Below are 14872 nucleotides of genomic sequence, written 5' to 3'. Positions count from 1 at the left end.
CTCCTCCTCCCCGCTCCCCGTTCCCCGTCCTCCCCGCTCCTCGTCCTCCCCTCTTCTCCTCCTCCCCGCTCCTCGTCCTCCCCTCTTCTCCTCCTCCCCGCTCCTCCTCCTCCCCGCTCCTCCTCCTCCCCGCTCCTCCTCCTCCCGCTCCTCATCCTCCCCTCTTCTCCTCCTCCCCGCTCCTCCTCCTCCCCGCCCCTCCCCACACCCTGCCCTCCCTGACCCCCCCCTCCGCACCCCGCCCTCCCTGACCCCCTCCTTCCCTCCCCCCGCCCTCTCCCGCTCCCCACACCCTGCCCTCCCCCCCGCCCTCCCCGCCCGCCCCGGCTCCAGCCTCCACTCTCCCCCGGGCGGAGCCGACGCAGCTCCCGCTTCCGGCCTGGAGCGCCGGGACGTCCCGCGGCTGCGGCCCGAGTCTCCGCTGGCTCCGGGGACCCCCGGGGGACTCCGGCTGCAGGTAGGGCGGCCCGGCCCTGGTCCCCCGCCCCCGGGTCCCCCCCAGGGGCTGCGCTCGGCAGGGGGAGTCGGGGAGGGCGGAGCGCGGCCGCTTCGGACGCCGAGAGTCGCGGGTGCGGCGGCCCCGGAAGGAGGAGCGTCCCCGGCCTGGGGGGGGCAGGGGGGAGGGAGGGAGGGGACCGCGGCTCCCGGCGCCCTGGGTGGGGGCGGCCGCCGCTGAGCTGGGGGCAGGGGGCGCCCTGGGGGTCCGGGAGGGAGCCCCGTGTGCAGCATGGTCCTCTGTGCAGTGCAGCCGGGAGGCGTGTGTGAACGCCGGTCGGGGATGTCGGGGACCCGTTCCGCGGACCTGTGGGCGCTGGTTGTCCCCGGAGGAGGGACCTGGAGCCTGGATGTTTCCTTTTCAATTGTGGTGCAGCCGAACGTCTTCAGAAGCTCCAGGCTGCCAGGAACACTTCACTGTATTTCTGTTAACTTAGGTTTAGTTTTTAAAGACTTTATTGATTCATTCGACCCAGAGAGAGCCCAGCAGGGAGGGGGAAGCAGGGACTGCGAGGGGCCTGATCTCAGGACCCTGGGATCACGACCTGAGCCAAAGGCAGATGCTCCACAGTCTGGGCCGCACAGACGCCCCATTACCTTAGTTTTTGTTGTAAGGCTTTCTGTCTTGATTTGTTTCCATAGACCCTGAGTCAGTTCTGAGATCTCCCGCCCCTTTCCCGGGGGCTTCTAACTTGCCAGGGCAGAGGGACACGGGCAGGGCAGGGCGCAGAGGCTGTCGTTGTGGATGCGACTTGTTCACACCAAAGCCCTGCTGTCTGTGCAATACCGTCTTCTCTCGTCCTGGGTTGTCCTCTGGAAGCATTCTGCGTCCCCGTCGCCAGGCTCCTGGGTACCACTACACACTAGGTGACTGACTTACCAACATGGTTGTTCCTAAAATACTTAAACAGAAATAGGAGCCAAGCACTTGTCCAAATAAGTAAGCACACTCCTAATGATGTCAATTTAAGCACCTTATCCGGCAGAGCCTCTTAGTTTGCAGTTCGTAGGGAGCCCAGGAGATCCAGGCGCGGACTCCGGGGAAACTGAGTGCAACATGGTATACACTCAGAAAGCCACACAGCTCTCTCCAGATTCTCAAAAGCCCCTAAATCCCCCCAACTAGTCATTGCGGCAACTATAGTGACCATGGCAGGAAGGGCCTCTGTTCTCAGGAGCATACAGTTTGGTGTGGGGGGAGGACAAAGAGGCAGTTACAATATGACCAAAGTGACAGAGGAGGGTGGCGTCAGTCGTGAGAACCTAGGGACCACGGCGTAAGTCAGCCTAGGTCCTCGGAGGAACTGTCCAACTGCGGCTTGCAAAGTGACAGGATAGAATTTGGACTGGCGAGGGGAGGGCTGGGGGGTCCAGGTGGAAGGAAGAGTGTTTTAGGCCTCCGTCTGTGTGAAGACCCAAAGTCAAGGGGCACCCGGGGGGCTCAGCAGGTGGGCGTCCGCCTTCAGCTCCCGGCGTGACCTCGGGGTCCCTGTATCGAGGCCCACGTCAGGGTCCCTGGAGGGAGCCTGCTTCTCTCTCTGCCTGTGTCTCTGCCTCTCTCTGTGTCTCTCATGAATAAATAAATAAAAAGTCTTAAAAAAAAAAGTGACCCAGTCAGAGAAGCTCCCCGACCTCAGCGAGCTTTATTTCAGGAAGGAGAAACAGTGAGCGAGGCGGCAAGTAAGCAAACACAATTCTTTTTTATCATGGTAGAATAAACAAGGTGGGGTAGTAAGTGGCGGCCGGGGTATCTACCGGGGAGTTCCTTTAGACGGATCTACGTGCTGTGCCGCGTGGATGCGAGGGCTTCGACAAGGGTGGTGGAGGCAGGATGGAGAGAGAACTGGACAGGTTCGAGAGACATTGAAGGGGTAGAACCTATAGGATCTGGTGTCTTACTGGATGGTAATAATAACAAATAGCGATAGCTTCCATTTATCGAACCCTTGCTAGTTACCAGGCCCTGCTCTAAATGCTTAATACATTTTTATTTATTCCCATAACGATTCTGTAAGGTAGGCATTTATCTCAATTTTGTAGATGAGGAAACTGAGGCACAGAGTTTACATAACCAGCCCAAGTAGATTCAGGATCCCATCAGGATTCAAACCCAAGTCTGTTCCACTCCATACCCCTATAAGCAGAGAAGGGAAAGGAGAGGGAATGGAGTTGAGGAAGAGTGGGGGAAAGATGACACATTTGGGGTCTAGAGTTTTGGGTACCTTGGAGTCGTCCAAGTGGAGATGTCCAACAGGCAAATGGATAAATGGATAGAAGCTCACATGAGATCTAGGTTAAGGGATAAATGTGTGAGTTGCCAGCACAGAAATGCTATTTGGAACCACACAGCAGGTGAGACAGGTGAGACTACCTGCGAGTGTATATAGAAGGATCAGATGAGAGTTCTTAGGAGCTTCAACATTCAAAGGATGGCAGAGAAAGAGCCTTCCTGAAGGGGGTGGTTGGACAGGTAAGGGGAAATCAGGACAGTGGCACCGAGGCAGCAAAGAGAAAGAGAGTTTCAAGGAGCGAGCGAGCAGCAGTGTCATATTCTGCTTGAGGGATGAGGCGAGATGAGCGCCCAGACGGGTCTGATCTCCTAGTAAGAGGAATTCGGTTGGTTAAGCAAGAGGGCAGTCTTGGAGGAACGGGGCCTGGAATCCCATATAGTTGGTTGAACCGTGAGTAGGAGGCAAGGAAGTCGAGGTTGGTGAATATGGACGTTTTGATCAGAGTGTTTCTTTCTCTAGAGCTAAGAGCCTAGAGTCCAGATTACAAGTGTGACCCCTCTACTTAGTTGGGATCACACCAGAAGCCTTTACCCCTTCATGAGGAGGTATGTCCCTTCATCTCCAGCACTTTTTTTTTTTTTTAATTTCTCTGCTCTTCAGTTTCTGTCTTTCTTTTCCCTACTCCTCTCAGAACACTCCCTGCATTCTCTCCGTGTGATGTTTTCTGAATGTATCCTTAGGATGAACCCAGTCTTGGGAAAAGGAATACTGGTTGTTCCTTGCCTGCAAGTCACAGGCCTTACCAGGGGGACCACGGGAAAGACAGATGCCCAGTGTGAGCACCCTCACCCTCTAGTGCAGCCAAGGGCTCATCACCTGTCTCTTTCTCCGTCTAGGCATATAGTGCTTGCGGTCCAGCTATGGAGAAGCCTCGGGGCCACGTGTCCCATCCCGACGTCCTCTCCTTGGAGAACCGGTGCCTGGCCATGCTTCCGGACCTGAAGACCCTGGAGAGGCCCTGGGGGCACGTGTCCCACCCCGACGTCCTCTCCTTGGAGAACCGGTGTCTAGCCACACTCCCGGACCTAAAGACCCTGGAGAAGTCCCTGGGCCATGTGTCCCACCCCGACATCCTCTCCTTGGAGAACCGGTGCCTGGCCATGCTCCCCAGTCTAAAGCGTACTGTGTCTGCTGGCCCCTTGGCCCACGGTCTCCAGACAGCTGGCCCGCTGCAAGCTGATCTACGGAGCCTGAGCATTGGCGATGGCGTGCTCTCCGGGCCTCTGAGCCGGGGGGCCGAGCGCCTCTCCAAGGGGTCAGGCTGTCTGACCTCTCCGAGGGCCTTGCGACCCATCTCTGCCACAGCGAGCGCCCCCACAGCAGCTTTGGTAACAGCTCCAGGCGCTCATCCTGACTTCTCCCGCGTCCGCTGATGCTCTGGTTCCCAGCCTTTGGAGCCCAGTCTCTCCTCTGTGTCTATGTCCCTTCTGTCCTCCGAGCCTCTTCCTGAGCAGCCCTTTACTCCGGGCTGTCTTCTTCAGCAGTCTTCTTCTTCTTTTTTTTTTTTTTTGCCATCTTACATTTATTTAGGGTTTTATAATTTGCAAAAAGCCACATGTGTACATATATACGTTTTGTCACATAGTCCTCTAATAGCACCATTAGAAGGTAGTAGGGAACGGGGGAGCCGAGACTCGGGAGTCAGGCAGCTCACGGTTGCTGGAGGATTGATCTGGGACGTGACCCTTTTCTGAATCCAGGATACCTTAATAGCGTCATAGGACATGGGTTTTGAGGGGCCTCGGCTCCTAGGCTATGGCATCAATAGGAGGTGAAAGCAGGGGAGGATCTCGAAGCGTCTGAGCAAAGGATCAGGAGGTCGAGTTGGGAAAGGTGGTGTGGGTGACAGGGAGGGGTCAGCACAGCCACCTGGAGAGATGGATGCTGGGGCGACCGGAAGGGTTTCGGGGCCAGAAGGCACATGTAGACTCTTCCTGGGCTTGGGATCTGCCTTCACCCTTCAGACCAATGTGATTCACAACGGCCACTATCCCCAGGGTCATCGTTCCTCTTCAGAAGAGAAAATGCCAGAGACAGAACAGGTAGAGGTTGAAATGCCTTTTTATAATCTGAGCTTGGGCGAGGAGACAGAGGTGGAGGGCCCTGTCCTGAAGCTCAGCGCGGGGGACTCTGAATCCCATCCTGAGCCTGCTGACCAGGCCCTTAAGGACAAGAAGGTAAAAGTCCCAGGGCTGGGGCGAGGCTGCTGATGGTGGAGGGATGGGCATGGGTGGTGAGCAAAGGCCGAGCCAGATCGCTCCGGATGGAGGGGGATGGAGCGCGCATGGAGCGTGCATCACGGTCCTCGTTGCCTCTTTCATCCTCTCTCCCCTGTTTCCCAATTCTCAGCTGGTTCTCATGAGCTTGCTGTGCTCCACGCTGACATCGAAGGTAGACGCAGAAGATGCTGCTGATGGGGCCTCGGGGCCCCTCTTTGAAGCCTGTAGAGACCTGGCACCCCTGGAGCCCGAGTTCATCCTCAAGGTACCATGGTGTGAAGGCGAGTGAGCAGGAAGCTGGGAGGTGGGGACTGAGGCCTGAGGCCGTGGTGTGGGAGGGGATGGTGGCCAGCTCCATCCTGGGGTGGGAAGGAGGCACTGCAGTGGGGAGGGAGTGGGATCCTGGGGGAGCCAGGGCTGGGGTCCTCTGAGGAGCAGGGCAAGGGGAGATGGGGTGAGAATAGCTCAGGGCTCACCTGTTTGGTGAGTACACGGGCTAAGGACGTGATGCTGGGCCTTGAGCATGATTTCAACAGATGTCCTGCAGCTCGGGTCTGGCTCTCGGGGGGGGGCTTGATACCATTGGGGAAGCAGAGCACTTTCGAGTATCACTTGCAGTGATACTTGCGGATGGAGCAGTGGGTAGTGCATGCTTCCGAAGCAGGGGTGGGGGTGCGGTGGGGGGGGGGGCGGGGATGGTGCTTCCTGTGAGGCTGCTGTCCACGGTGGTTTAGTCAGCCAAGTGCCTGGTTTTGCCTTGGAAGGCGAGGAGCAGCCCCGAAGGAGGGCGCTGTGAGGCAGGCAAGGGCGTGGGGTGCCGGCTGGAGCCCCCGGCTCTAGTCTAAGGACAGCGCGAGGGGCCCCGGGGAGATGTGCAGGCTGGGCCCCTGCCCTGGGTCGGGGCGGGTGGTGCTGGGGCTGAGATGGGCTCTCCCCACCCTGTGCCCAGGCATCTCTGTACGCCAGGCAGCAGCTGAACCTCCGGACTGTGGCCAACAAGGTGGTGGCCATTGCTGCTTTGCTGCCTGTTTGCCGCCCCTACCTGCGACGCTATTTCTGTGCCATCGTCCAGCTGCCTTCCGATTGGCTCCAGGTGGTCGCTCTGTACGAGGTAGGGTCCCTCTCCGCTGGGCTTGGGTGCTCGCTCGTTCCCCCTCCTGCGCTGTCGCCCCCAGGGGAAGTTCAGGGCCAGTTCGCCTCCCCTCAGGGGTCTTCAGCCTTGCTTCTGACGGGGGCTCCTCCCTGCACCGCACTGCCCAAGACGGGAATGTGGCGGCCGAGGGCCCACGGCTTGGGAGACATCCTGGTGTTCTTGATGCAGGAGATGAGGACGGGGAAGTGTGTTGACTGGCCCAGGATCCTAGAAATGATCGCTTTAGAGCCGGGGCTATGGGCCACCTCCCGTCCTCTCGTTCAGGCCCGTGACAGGGGACTCCGTCCCGATGGGCCCTCCTCTCTGTCCGACAGGAGCTGGCTGGGCGAGAGGAGGACAAGCCAGTGCCCCTGCCTGCCTGCCTGCGAGCTGCTCTGACGGACAAATTTGCCCAGTTTGATGAGTACCAGCTGGCTAAGTACAACCTTTGGAAGCACCGGGCCAAGAGGCGTCCCCGCCCGCCTCCCCACCCTCCTGTCAGTCCCAGTGCCACCTGGTCATGCACAGCCCAAGCCCCGTTGCCCTGGGGAGGGGGGATCCCGTGCCGCGCCTCTGACATGTTCCTACCACCAGAAATGCAAGGAGTTAGAGGGGGGTGGGGAGCTGAGCAGAGCTCGGGGGCAGAGGGCAGGGCCTACCTCTTCCTGGACCGGCGTCCGTTTTGGCAGAGGTGGCCTTTAGGAGCTATCGGGGTGGACCTCCCCAGGGGCCAGGGCCGTTTCCCATCTTGAAACCGCTTCTCCTGTTCCTACAGAAGACGGGGCGCCCGTTTTCTGAGACCCAAAAACACTTGCCAAGCTACCTTAGGGTTCTTACAGATGAACAGAAGAAGGTGAGTGCCTGTTTGGGGCTTCCGTATGTACATGGAAAACCTTTCCTCAGCTAATATTTAGGAATGGGTTCCATTTGGTTGGGAAATACGAATGGCGAGGTGGACACGTGCCGGTTACCCACCTGGGGAATTCTCAGTTTTGATTCTAGGGTCAGGTTTTTGAGAGCCCTGGGAAAGGCTCCTTTTATCTCCCATCTGGCTCCCCATCCTATCTCCTGACTACCGGCGTGTTCAGCTTGAACCAGGGGCACCTGGGTGGCTCAGTCAGTTAAGCATCCAACCCTCGATTTCGGCTCAGGTCATGATCTCAAGGTCATGGGATGGAGCCCCAAGTTGGGCTCCTCGCTCAGCAAGGAGTCGCTCGAGGTTCTCTCTCTCTCCCTCTCCCCCTGCCGCCCCGCCCCTGTACACTCTCTCTTTCTCTCAATAAATAAATAATGTATGAAATGTCTACCTTTCATACGAAGTTCTTAAAACACACCAGACCTTTCTGCATTAGTGACAAATAATGAGGCCGCGCACTTGGTGGTTAAGGGCGTAGTCGGGATTTCGACTGGGTTTGAATCGACAACTTCCCCTGTCTGACCTCAGGTTCCTCAGATATGCAATGGGAATAGTAGCAGCACCTCATGGGGTTGCGAGGATTAAATCAGTCACTGAATTTAAAGTGTTTCTAACGATCCATGGGGCCGAGGAAGCGTTACCTGTCATCATCATCATCACCATTAAGATAGATTCCCCGGAAAATGACATGGTGATGTTACAGGAGAACACATCCTCAGTTGGTCAACCAACCTCTTCACCCTAATAACGCCTGCCGACCTTAGCTCTTGCCCCATAGAAGATCCTGAAAGCTGACTTCTTTTGGTGTTTGCGGTTGTCACAGCTTGGGCTATGCGGCTTCCTCCGTTTACCTCCTCCACCAAGTCTCCGATTTAGTAAAGGCTGCCTTTTCCATTCCGTCCCTCTAGAATGTTCTCTGGCCCTTCCACCCCTGTCTTGCTTTTCACGAGCCAGTCATCCCGTGTCAACTCCGCGTGGTTCAATCTCCTGTGAATGACAGGCAGTGGCCCGGAGTGCTGCCCTGTGCTCACCACGATGCTTCTGGTGCCGGAGCCCCTGTGCCCCTGTCCCCTGTCTGCCCAGATCTGCTGTTGGGGGAGAAGTCAGGCCCCGGACAGAGGAGGCCTGTGGCTCTGTTGCTAAGGCCAGCAGCTGTGGCCGTAGATTAAACGGCCCCCATGGACTTGGGGTGTCTCCACAGTTTGAGGACACCTACAATGCGGTGCCAGAGAGAAAGCAGCGGCCGAGGCTCACCCTGAAGAAGTTGGTGCGGCGACTGCGCATCCGGGAGCCTGCTCAGCACGTCCAGGCCCTGCTGGGCTACAGGTAGGAGACGTGCCCCGACAGACCCCCTCCCCCGGCCCCGGGGCCCCCCACTTCCACGGCCGGCGCCTGTGCGTGGGCCCAGCAGCAGGAGTCGCAGGTGCGACTGGCCGGCTTCGACCTTTGCTTTCCACATTATTCTGAGCGGGTGTTGAGACGGGGGCTTTTCCTCCTCTGTCCCAGATACCCCTCCGACCTACAGAGGTTTTCTCGAAGTCGCCTCCCTGGGCCGTGGGACCCCAGCAGAGCCGGGAAGCGGATGAAGCTGCTGCGGCCAGAGACCTGGGAGCGGGAGGTCAGCCTGCGGGGGAACAGAGCTCCCGTGTGGGAGGAGCTCATCGGTGAGTGGCCTCGGCCTCACAGTCCCCTCCTCGCTTCCCCACTCACGCCTCTGTTCTTGGGGCCTGGACGTAATTTCTGTGGCCCGATGCGATCCCTGTCCTGCCTGTTGGGGCTGGACTGAGGGGCTTGGCCAGTGACCACGCCCAGTGGACCGGTGGGGCACCTGCGGCACCTGCTTTGGGTGGCCCTGCGTCTCAGGGCGGGTGTTACTGCAGAGTGGGTGGCGCATGGGGCTGTGCCGCCTTCAGATCTCACTGTTCTTGGGATTGGGGGGACATCATCCTGGCGAGGGGACGTCATCCTGGCGAGGGAGGCCTGGCACAGGGCATGCGCACAGGGGCCCACGTTTAGGGCATGGACGTTGGCGGTGACTTGCCCACAGTGAGAGAGGGAAAGGCCGAAATCGGGAGGGCCAAGGTATTTCAGTCTCCCGCTCGTCTCTTTTTGTTCTGGTTACTTTATTGTTACCTGTAGAAGCTTCTTGCTATTGTTTTTTAATGTTTCCTTTCATCTCCGAAGATTTCAAGTTAACTTCTGTATGTTGAAAAACATCTTTCTGGAGAGCTTTCAACTGCTTGAGTTCTGGAGACTTCGTATTTCGGGGCTTCAGAAGCTCCAGTTTTTTTTTTTTTTTTTTTTCATCTGTTTCTCTGTGTGCTCTCATGTACGGATGGTGCTCAAGGGAGCCTGGACCCTCAGCGCCTGTCACTGCTCTCGCTGTGTGGTTGTCGCTGGGGGGAAGGCATCAGGGTCACGTGGGAATTAAAACACACGCGTGCACGCGCCCGTGCCTGACAACCGCTTGCCCAACATTTGATACTCTGGGTGGAACAGGACGCAGCAGCCTGGATGCGTAGATGGTTCTGGTTTGCGTCATTTCCACTTCCTCCCTCAGGCCCTGAAATTAAAAACTGTGTCATGTGTCGAGGCTAAGACTAATGCTCATAGTCTGATCCAGTTGTCTCCGGAGTTTTATGATCATATCTTGCAAAAACAGTTTTGGAATATACCAGAATGTATGTATATATAATTTAAACAATTTTTATTAATTGATCAATTAATTTATTATTAATTATTTATTTATTATTTTATTTTTAAAAGATTTTTATTTATTTATTCATGAGAGACAGAGAGAGAGAGAGAGGCAGAGACCCAGGCAGAGGGAGAAGCAGGCTCCCTGTAGGGAGCCCGAGGCAGGACTCGATCCCAGGACCCTGGGGTCACGCCCTGGGCCCAAGGCAGACGCTCCACCGCTGAGCCACCTGGGTGTCCCTTAAACGATTTTATATGCATGCTAATGAATTATGTACTTTAGGAAATACATAAAATATAATTTTATGAATATAGATCTGAAAGTATGTATAAAAATATAAATATAAGAATAAAATATAAGACAAAATGTCATTAGATATACAGACCCCGCTTTGCTTTGGAGACCACAGGGCTCATTAATAACTCATATCCAGGGATGCCTGGGTGGCTCAGCGGTTGAGCATCTGCCTTCAGCCCAGGGCGTGACCCCGAGGTCCTGGGATCGAGTCCCGCCTCGGGCTCCCTGCATGGAGCCTGCTTCTCCCTCTGCCTGTGTCTCTGCCCCTCTCTCTCTCTGTCTGTGTCTCTCATGAATAAGTAAATAAAATCTCTAAAAAAAAGAAACTCATTAACAGTTTTTTTGGGATGAAATCCGTGAACTTCTCAGTCTAAAGGACAAATGTTCAATTTATTATCCAGTATCATAAATATGTTTTTGGACTTAACTTCATATCCAGGTGATCCAGAAAACCCTCCCGATGTAGCAATAATTGAGAACAATTTATGAGTTGACAGAGAATGTAATAGTTTGTGAGTCGTCCCTCATCGTGTACGTGGTGAACACAACTTAATTTTTCTATTACAGTTTGTGAGTCAGAATTCTTTTTTTTTTGTGTGTGTGTGTGAGTCAGAATTCTGATTTGAGAATCACAGGATTCCTAGAGGCTGAAACCTTCTAGCTGTAATCTAAATGAGACTTACATCAGTTTCAAAAAAAGGCACCTCGAGTGTCTTGACGGAAGCTGCTGATGCTGCCCGGGCTGGGGCCGGGGTGGGGCTGGGGCCAGGAGGCCCTGTCCCTGCAGTGGCCCGAATGCACCTCCGGGGACACCCAGGAAAAATACCACGCCTCCTACTTGTGTTTTCTCTTATTTAAAAGAAAGAAAGTGTTTTCCCAATGTTCATCGTATGGATTACACCCCCATGGCCCCTCGGTCCACACGGCGCACACGAGGGTTCAGGCTTGTCGAGGGCCTCGGGGTTCCCCGGGCTGAGGGCACCGCAGAGCCCGTCACGTATTTTTGGCTTCTGCATAGGGATTTACCGAAACTTATCCTTGAATGGAGAGTGGATCTAGAATTAATATTTAGCCCTACTGAAACCTTCGAAAGTTGACAAGGGCCGTAAAGATACTATTATGAAGCAGCTATGACGCCGCCGATATCACAGAGCAAAAATGGACAATACGAAGGTGACGGGGTAAAGGTCAGCTTTAGTGCAAGTCCTTTTGACCTCTACCTCGGTGAGAAATAACGACTATTTAATCAGATCTCACAAGAAGTTGGCCAGAAAACTTAAAAACTCACTGGGAGGATGATGTGAAATATGGATTTACGTTCGCTGTCGTAAAAGGTGAACCTTACGTTGGGGGTATGTTGTGCCTTGAACACTAACCAGTGGTCGCGCTCCGTGTGTACGATTTATAAAGAAGTGAACTTACGCTGGGAAACTTGGCGTCTTGCCGTCTGCAGTGTTTGGAGGTCGCTACTCCGGGTTAGAAGACCCATTTTGCAGGGGGAGCGCCCAGGGTCGCGGCGGGACCAGCAGGCGGAGCAGTTGTTCTTGCGAACAGGGTCGGATAACTCTCCCTCCGCACTTTGGGCCCATCCTGTTTTCGTGTTTGCAGACACTAAGATGTTTTGAACAGGGCGATTCTGTGCTAGGGCCCACCCCACCCGCACCCTGATGTCCCCCGAGGCCCTGCGACCCCTCACTTGTCCCTTGTCTGCCTTCTGGCCCTGCGGCGGGCCTTCCACAGACCACGGGAAGCTTCCCTTCATGGCCCTGCTTCGGAACCTGTGCAACCTGCTGCGGGTTGGAGTCAGCGCCCGGCACCACGAGCTCACCCTCCAGATGCTGCAGCAGGAGGTATGCGTGGGCCCGGGCTGCCCAGCTGGGCCACGTGGGCTGTAAATGGGGGTGGGGGACGGGGACGTGGTAGGCCACGGGGTGGGGGGACGTGGTAGGCCACGGGGTTGGGGGGATGTGGTAGGCCATGGGGTGGGGGGGACGTGGTAGGCCATGGGGTGCGGGGGGGATGTGGTAGGCCATGGGAGACGGGTCTGGGTGACAGCCCCCAAACACCGAGTACAGGGACTTCCCTGGGTCACTGATTGATCAAGAAGAGGCACTTTTGTGATGCAGCTGACTTCAGAGGAGGCCGGAGACAAGACAGCAGTCCCCTTCCCTGCATCCTCTCCCTTCTTTGCCTCCTCTCGTATCCTCACCTGCCAGCTTTTCTCGATTCTTCTCCACCCCTCTCTGTAGCCCTTTTCTATGACCCATTTTATCCTTCCTCAGTGTCCTGCAAATCTAATGGAGTGGTTGTCTCCTTTTTTTAAATTTATTTTTTGTTTTTTTAAAGATTTATTTATTTTATTCAGAAAGAGAGAGAGACTGAGAGGCAGAGACACAGGCAGCGGGAGAAGCAGGCTCCATGCAGGGAGCCCGACGTGGGACTCGATCCCGGGTCTCCAGGATCACACCCTGGGCTGAAGGCGGTGCTAAACTGCTGCGCCACCGGGGCTGCCCTCTTTTTTTTTTTTTAATTTAAATTCAATTTGCCAACATTTAGCCTATCCCTCAGTGCTCATCCCGCCAAGCGCCCCCTTCAGTGCCTGTCACCCTGTCACCCCGTCCCCCCCGCCCACCTCCCCTTCCACGACCCCTTGTTCGTTTCCCAGAGGTAGGAGTGGCTCATGGTTTGGCGTTTCCCTGCATCTGTACCTTTGGGGTAAATCCCCAGCAGTGCAGCTGCGGGGGCATAGGGCAACTCTACGTGTAACTCTTTTCAGGACCCTCCGCACGCTTTTCCAGAGCGGCTGCACCCGTTTGCATCCTGCAGTGGTTGTCTCCTATTCCTGGTCCCCGAGGCCCCTGACCACCCCACCCCCACACTCCCTGATACTTTGCTTAGGACCCCTTCTCTTGCTTCCCAGAAATCAGTGATCCACAGTCGGCAGTTTCCATTCAGATTCCTTAATGCCCATGACGCCATCAATAACTTGGAGGCCCAACTCAAAAATAAAGGTAATGTCTGCCTCCCGAATCCGGTTTATCTCCTGTGTCTGAGTAGATGAAATAGAAGCACTGGGTGTACTGCGGCCTCTGGCGTCCAGTCTCCAGGTGTGGGGTGGGCAGGGTAGGACACTTGCCAGTGCTGCGCTCAGGGCTGAGGGCAGGTATTGATGGGAAAGCGAGAGGAGGCAGCAGAAGCTGATGGACCCTTGCCTGTCGCCACACAGCGTCACCACTTCCTTCCAACACAAAACTCATGCGTCTGATAATGAGTAGGAACGCCAAACAGGACAAGACCTGGACGTACCGGAGGTACCCTTACAACCCCAGTCGCCGGCAGCTTCGGAACACGATGAGGGTGCCGGTGGTGTATCAGCAGCTCAAGTGGGAAAAGCTGAAGCTAGAAAAGGCCAGGTGCGTGTGCGCGTGCGTGTGCGTGCTGCCTGGAGCAAAGGGTGGGCAACTAGCTGGCCCGTAAGGGGCCGGGGGGGTCATCCGGGAACCCCAACCTCTGTTCTGTGAAAACATGCTTGCCTCAGGGGCTCAGACTTGCCTGGTTCCAACTGTCTTTGCACAGCAAACCTTGTCCTTAACGTTGTCCTATGGAGAAATCATGAGAAAAAAGAAAAAACCCTCTGGGCCTCCGGTTTATTATCTGTGATCGTTTTATTGGTTTCTGTGGGTTCTGGGAACGTGTGCAGCCTTCCCCTTTGTCCTGGCGTACGCTTGTGTCCTCTGCTTTTTCCTGGTCCGAGTTTCTTTTTCTTCTCCATGATACCCGTTTGTTCGTTTTGTGTCTCTATTTCCTGACCTATTTGCTTTTTTTTTTACTAAAAAAATTTTTTTTAAATTGGAGATCGATTTGCCAACATAGAGCATAACACCCAGGGCTCATCCTGCCCAGTGCCCCCCTCAGTGCCCGTCACGTTTTTTTCTTTAACTGTGACTTAATTCTGTTGGGTAACATTGGTAGAGAATATTGGATTTTCTTAGATTAAAAACATTATCATAGGCAGCCTGGGTGGCTCAGTGGTTTGGCACCTGCCTTCGGCCCAGGGCATGACCCCGGGGTCCCGGGATCGAGTTCTGCGTTGGGCTCCCTGCAGGGAACCTGCTTCTCCCTCTGCCTGTGTCTCTGCCTCTCTCTCTCTCTGTGTGTGTGTGTCTCTCATGAATAAATAAATAAAATCTTAAAAAAAATACAATTAAAAAATAGGTGGCAGTTAAATCTTGCCTCCTGAAGTAAGTGGCAAGAGTGACGCACGATGTCAGAGAGTGGGTCCTCTTGCGCCATGGGCAGGGGTCCCACGTGTCCCGTAGGCTGGGGCCGGGCACCTGCCCCAGTCCCGCCTTCCGCAGTGGAGATGGGCTGGGGAACGGGGCGCTCGACCCGAGGTGCGTGTCCTGCGGACGCAGGGGGCGAGCCCCTGAGCCGCCGTCTGTCTTTTCGGCCCATAGACGGGGCAGATGTGCCGGTGAGCTGCTGGCGCGGTACCGGCAGGCCCTGGAAACGGCTGTGAACATCTCTGTGAAGCACAACCTGCCGCCGCTGCCAGGCCGCACCCTCTTGGCCTACCTGACAGATGTCGGGACGGATGAGTTGTGTCCGAAGAGCAACCCCCAAGGGGTAAAAATAACAATCATAAGGTGGGGGTCGGGATGATGCTGAGGGCCCTGGGAGCTGTCCTGTTCCCAGACGTGGTCTTCCGAGGGAAGTGCCCGGAACTGAAAAAAGTGGCCTGGTTGGCGTCTGGGGTGGGGCCCGGGTTCCCAGGGACAATCCCCAGGACATGGCCTGCTCGTGGATGGCAGCGCTTCTGTGCTT

At 55.7% G+C, this 14872-nt stretch overlaps 1 protein-coding gene across 5 annotated transcripts in view; it reads left to right on the top strand.

The window, feature by feature from the left end:
• Window positions 1–14872, top strand: part of TEP1 (telomerase associated protein 1) — a 44632-nt gene that overhangs the window by 10923 nt on the left and 18837 nt on the right. For 3 of the 5 annotated variants that reach the window (XM_072724284.1, XM_072724285.1, XM_072724286.1), the window contains exons 1-13: window positions 192–457; window positions 3623–4114; window positions 4784–4963; window positions 5136–5270; window positions 5955–6116; window positions 6473–6634; window positions 6913–6990; window positions 8255–8379; window positions 8560–8717; window positions 11789–11898; window positions 12969–13059; window positions 13275–13461; window positions 14506–14674. In XM_072724284.1, the coding sequence (XP_072580385.1) occupies window positions 3647–4114; window positions 4784–4963; window positions 5136–5270; window positions 5955–6116; window positions 6473–6634; window positions 6913–6990; window positions 8255–8379; window positions 8560–8717; window positions 11789–11898; window positions 12969–13059; window positions 13275–13461; window positions 14506–14674 (2025 nt within the window). In that variant the 5' untranslated portion in view covers window positions 192–457; window positions 3623–3646. Of the gene's footprint in view, window positions 1–191; window positions 458–3622; window positions 4115–4783; window positions 4964–5135; window positions 5271–5954; window positions 6117–6472; window positions 6635–6912; window positions 6991–8254; window positions 8380–8559; window positions 8718–11788; window positions 11899–12968; window positions 13060–13274; window positions 13462–14505; window positions 14675–14872 lie in introns of those variants that run through there. The other 2 variants (XM_072724283.1, XM_025992077.2) reach the window with 2 other exon arrangements.

The sequence above is a fragment of the Vulpes vulpes genome, chromosome 10 (assembly GCF_048418805.1).
Source record: "Vulpes vulpes isolate BD-2025 chromosome 10, VulVul3, whole genome shotgun sequence".
Taxonomy (NCBI): Eukaryota; Metazoa; Chordata; class Mammalia; order Carnivora; family Canidae; genus Vulpes; species Vulpes vulpes.
The sequence above is the reverse complement of the archived record's forward strand: the minus strand, read 5'-3'. Positions and strand labels throughout refer to the sequence as shown.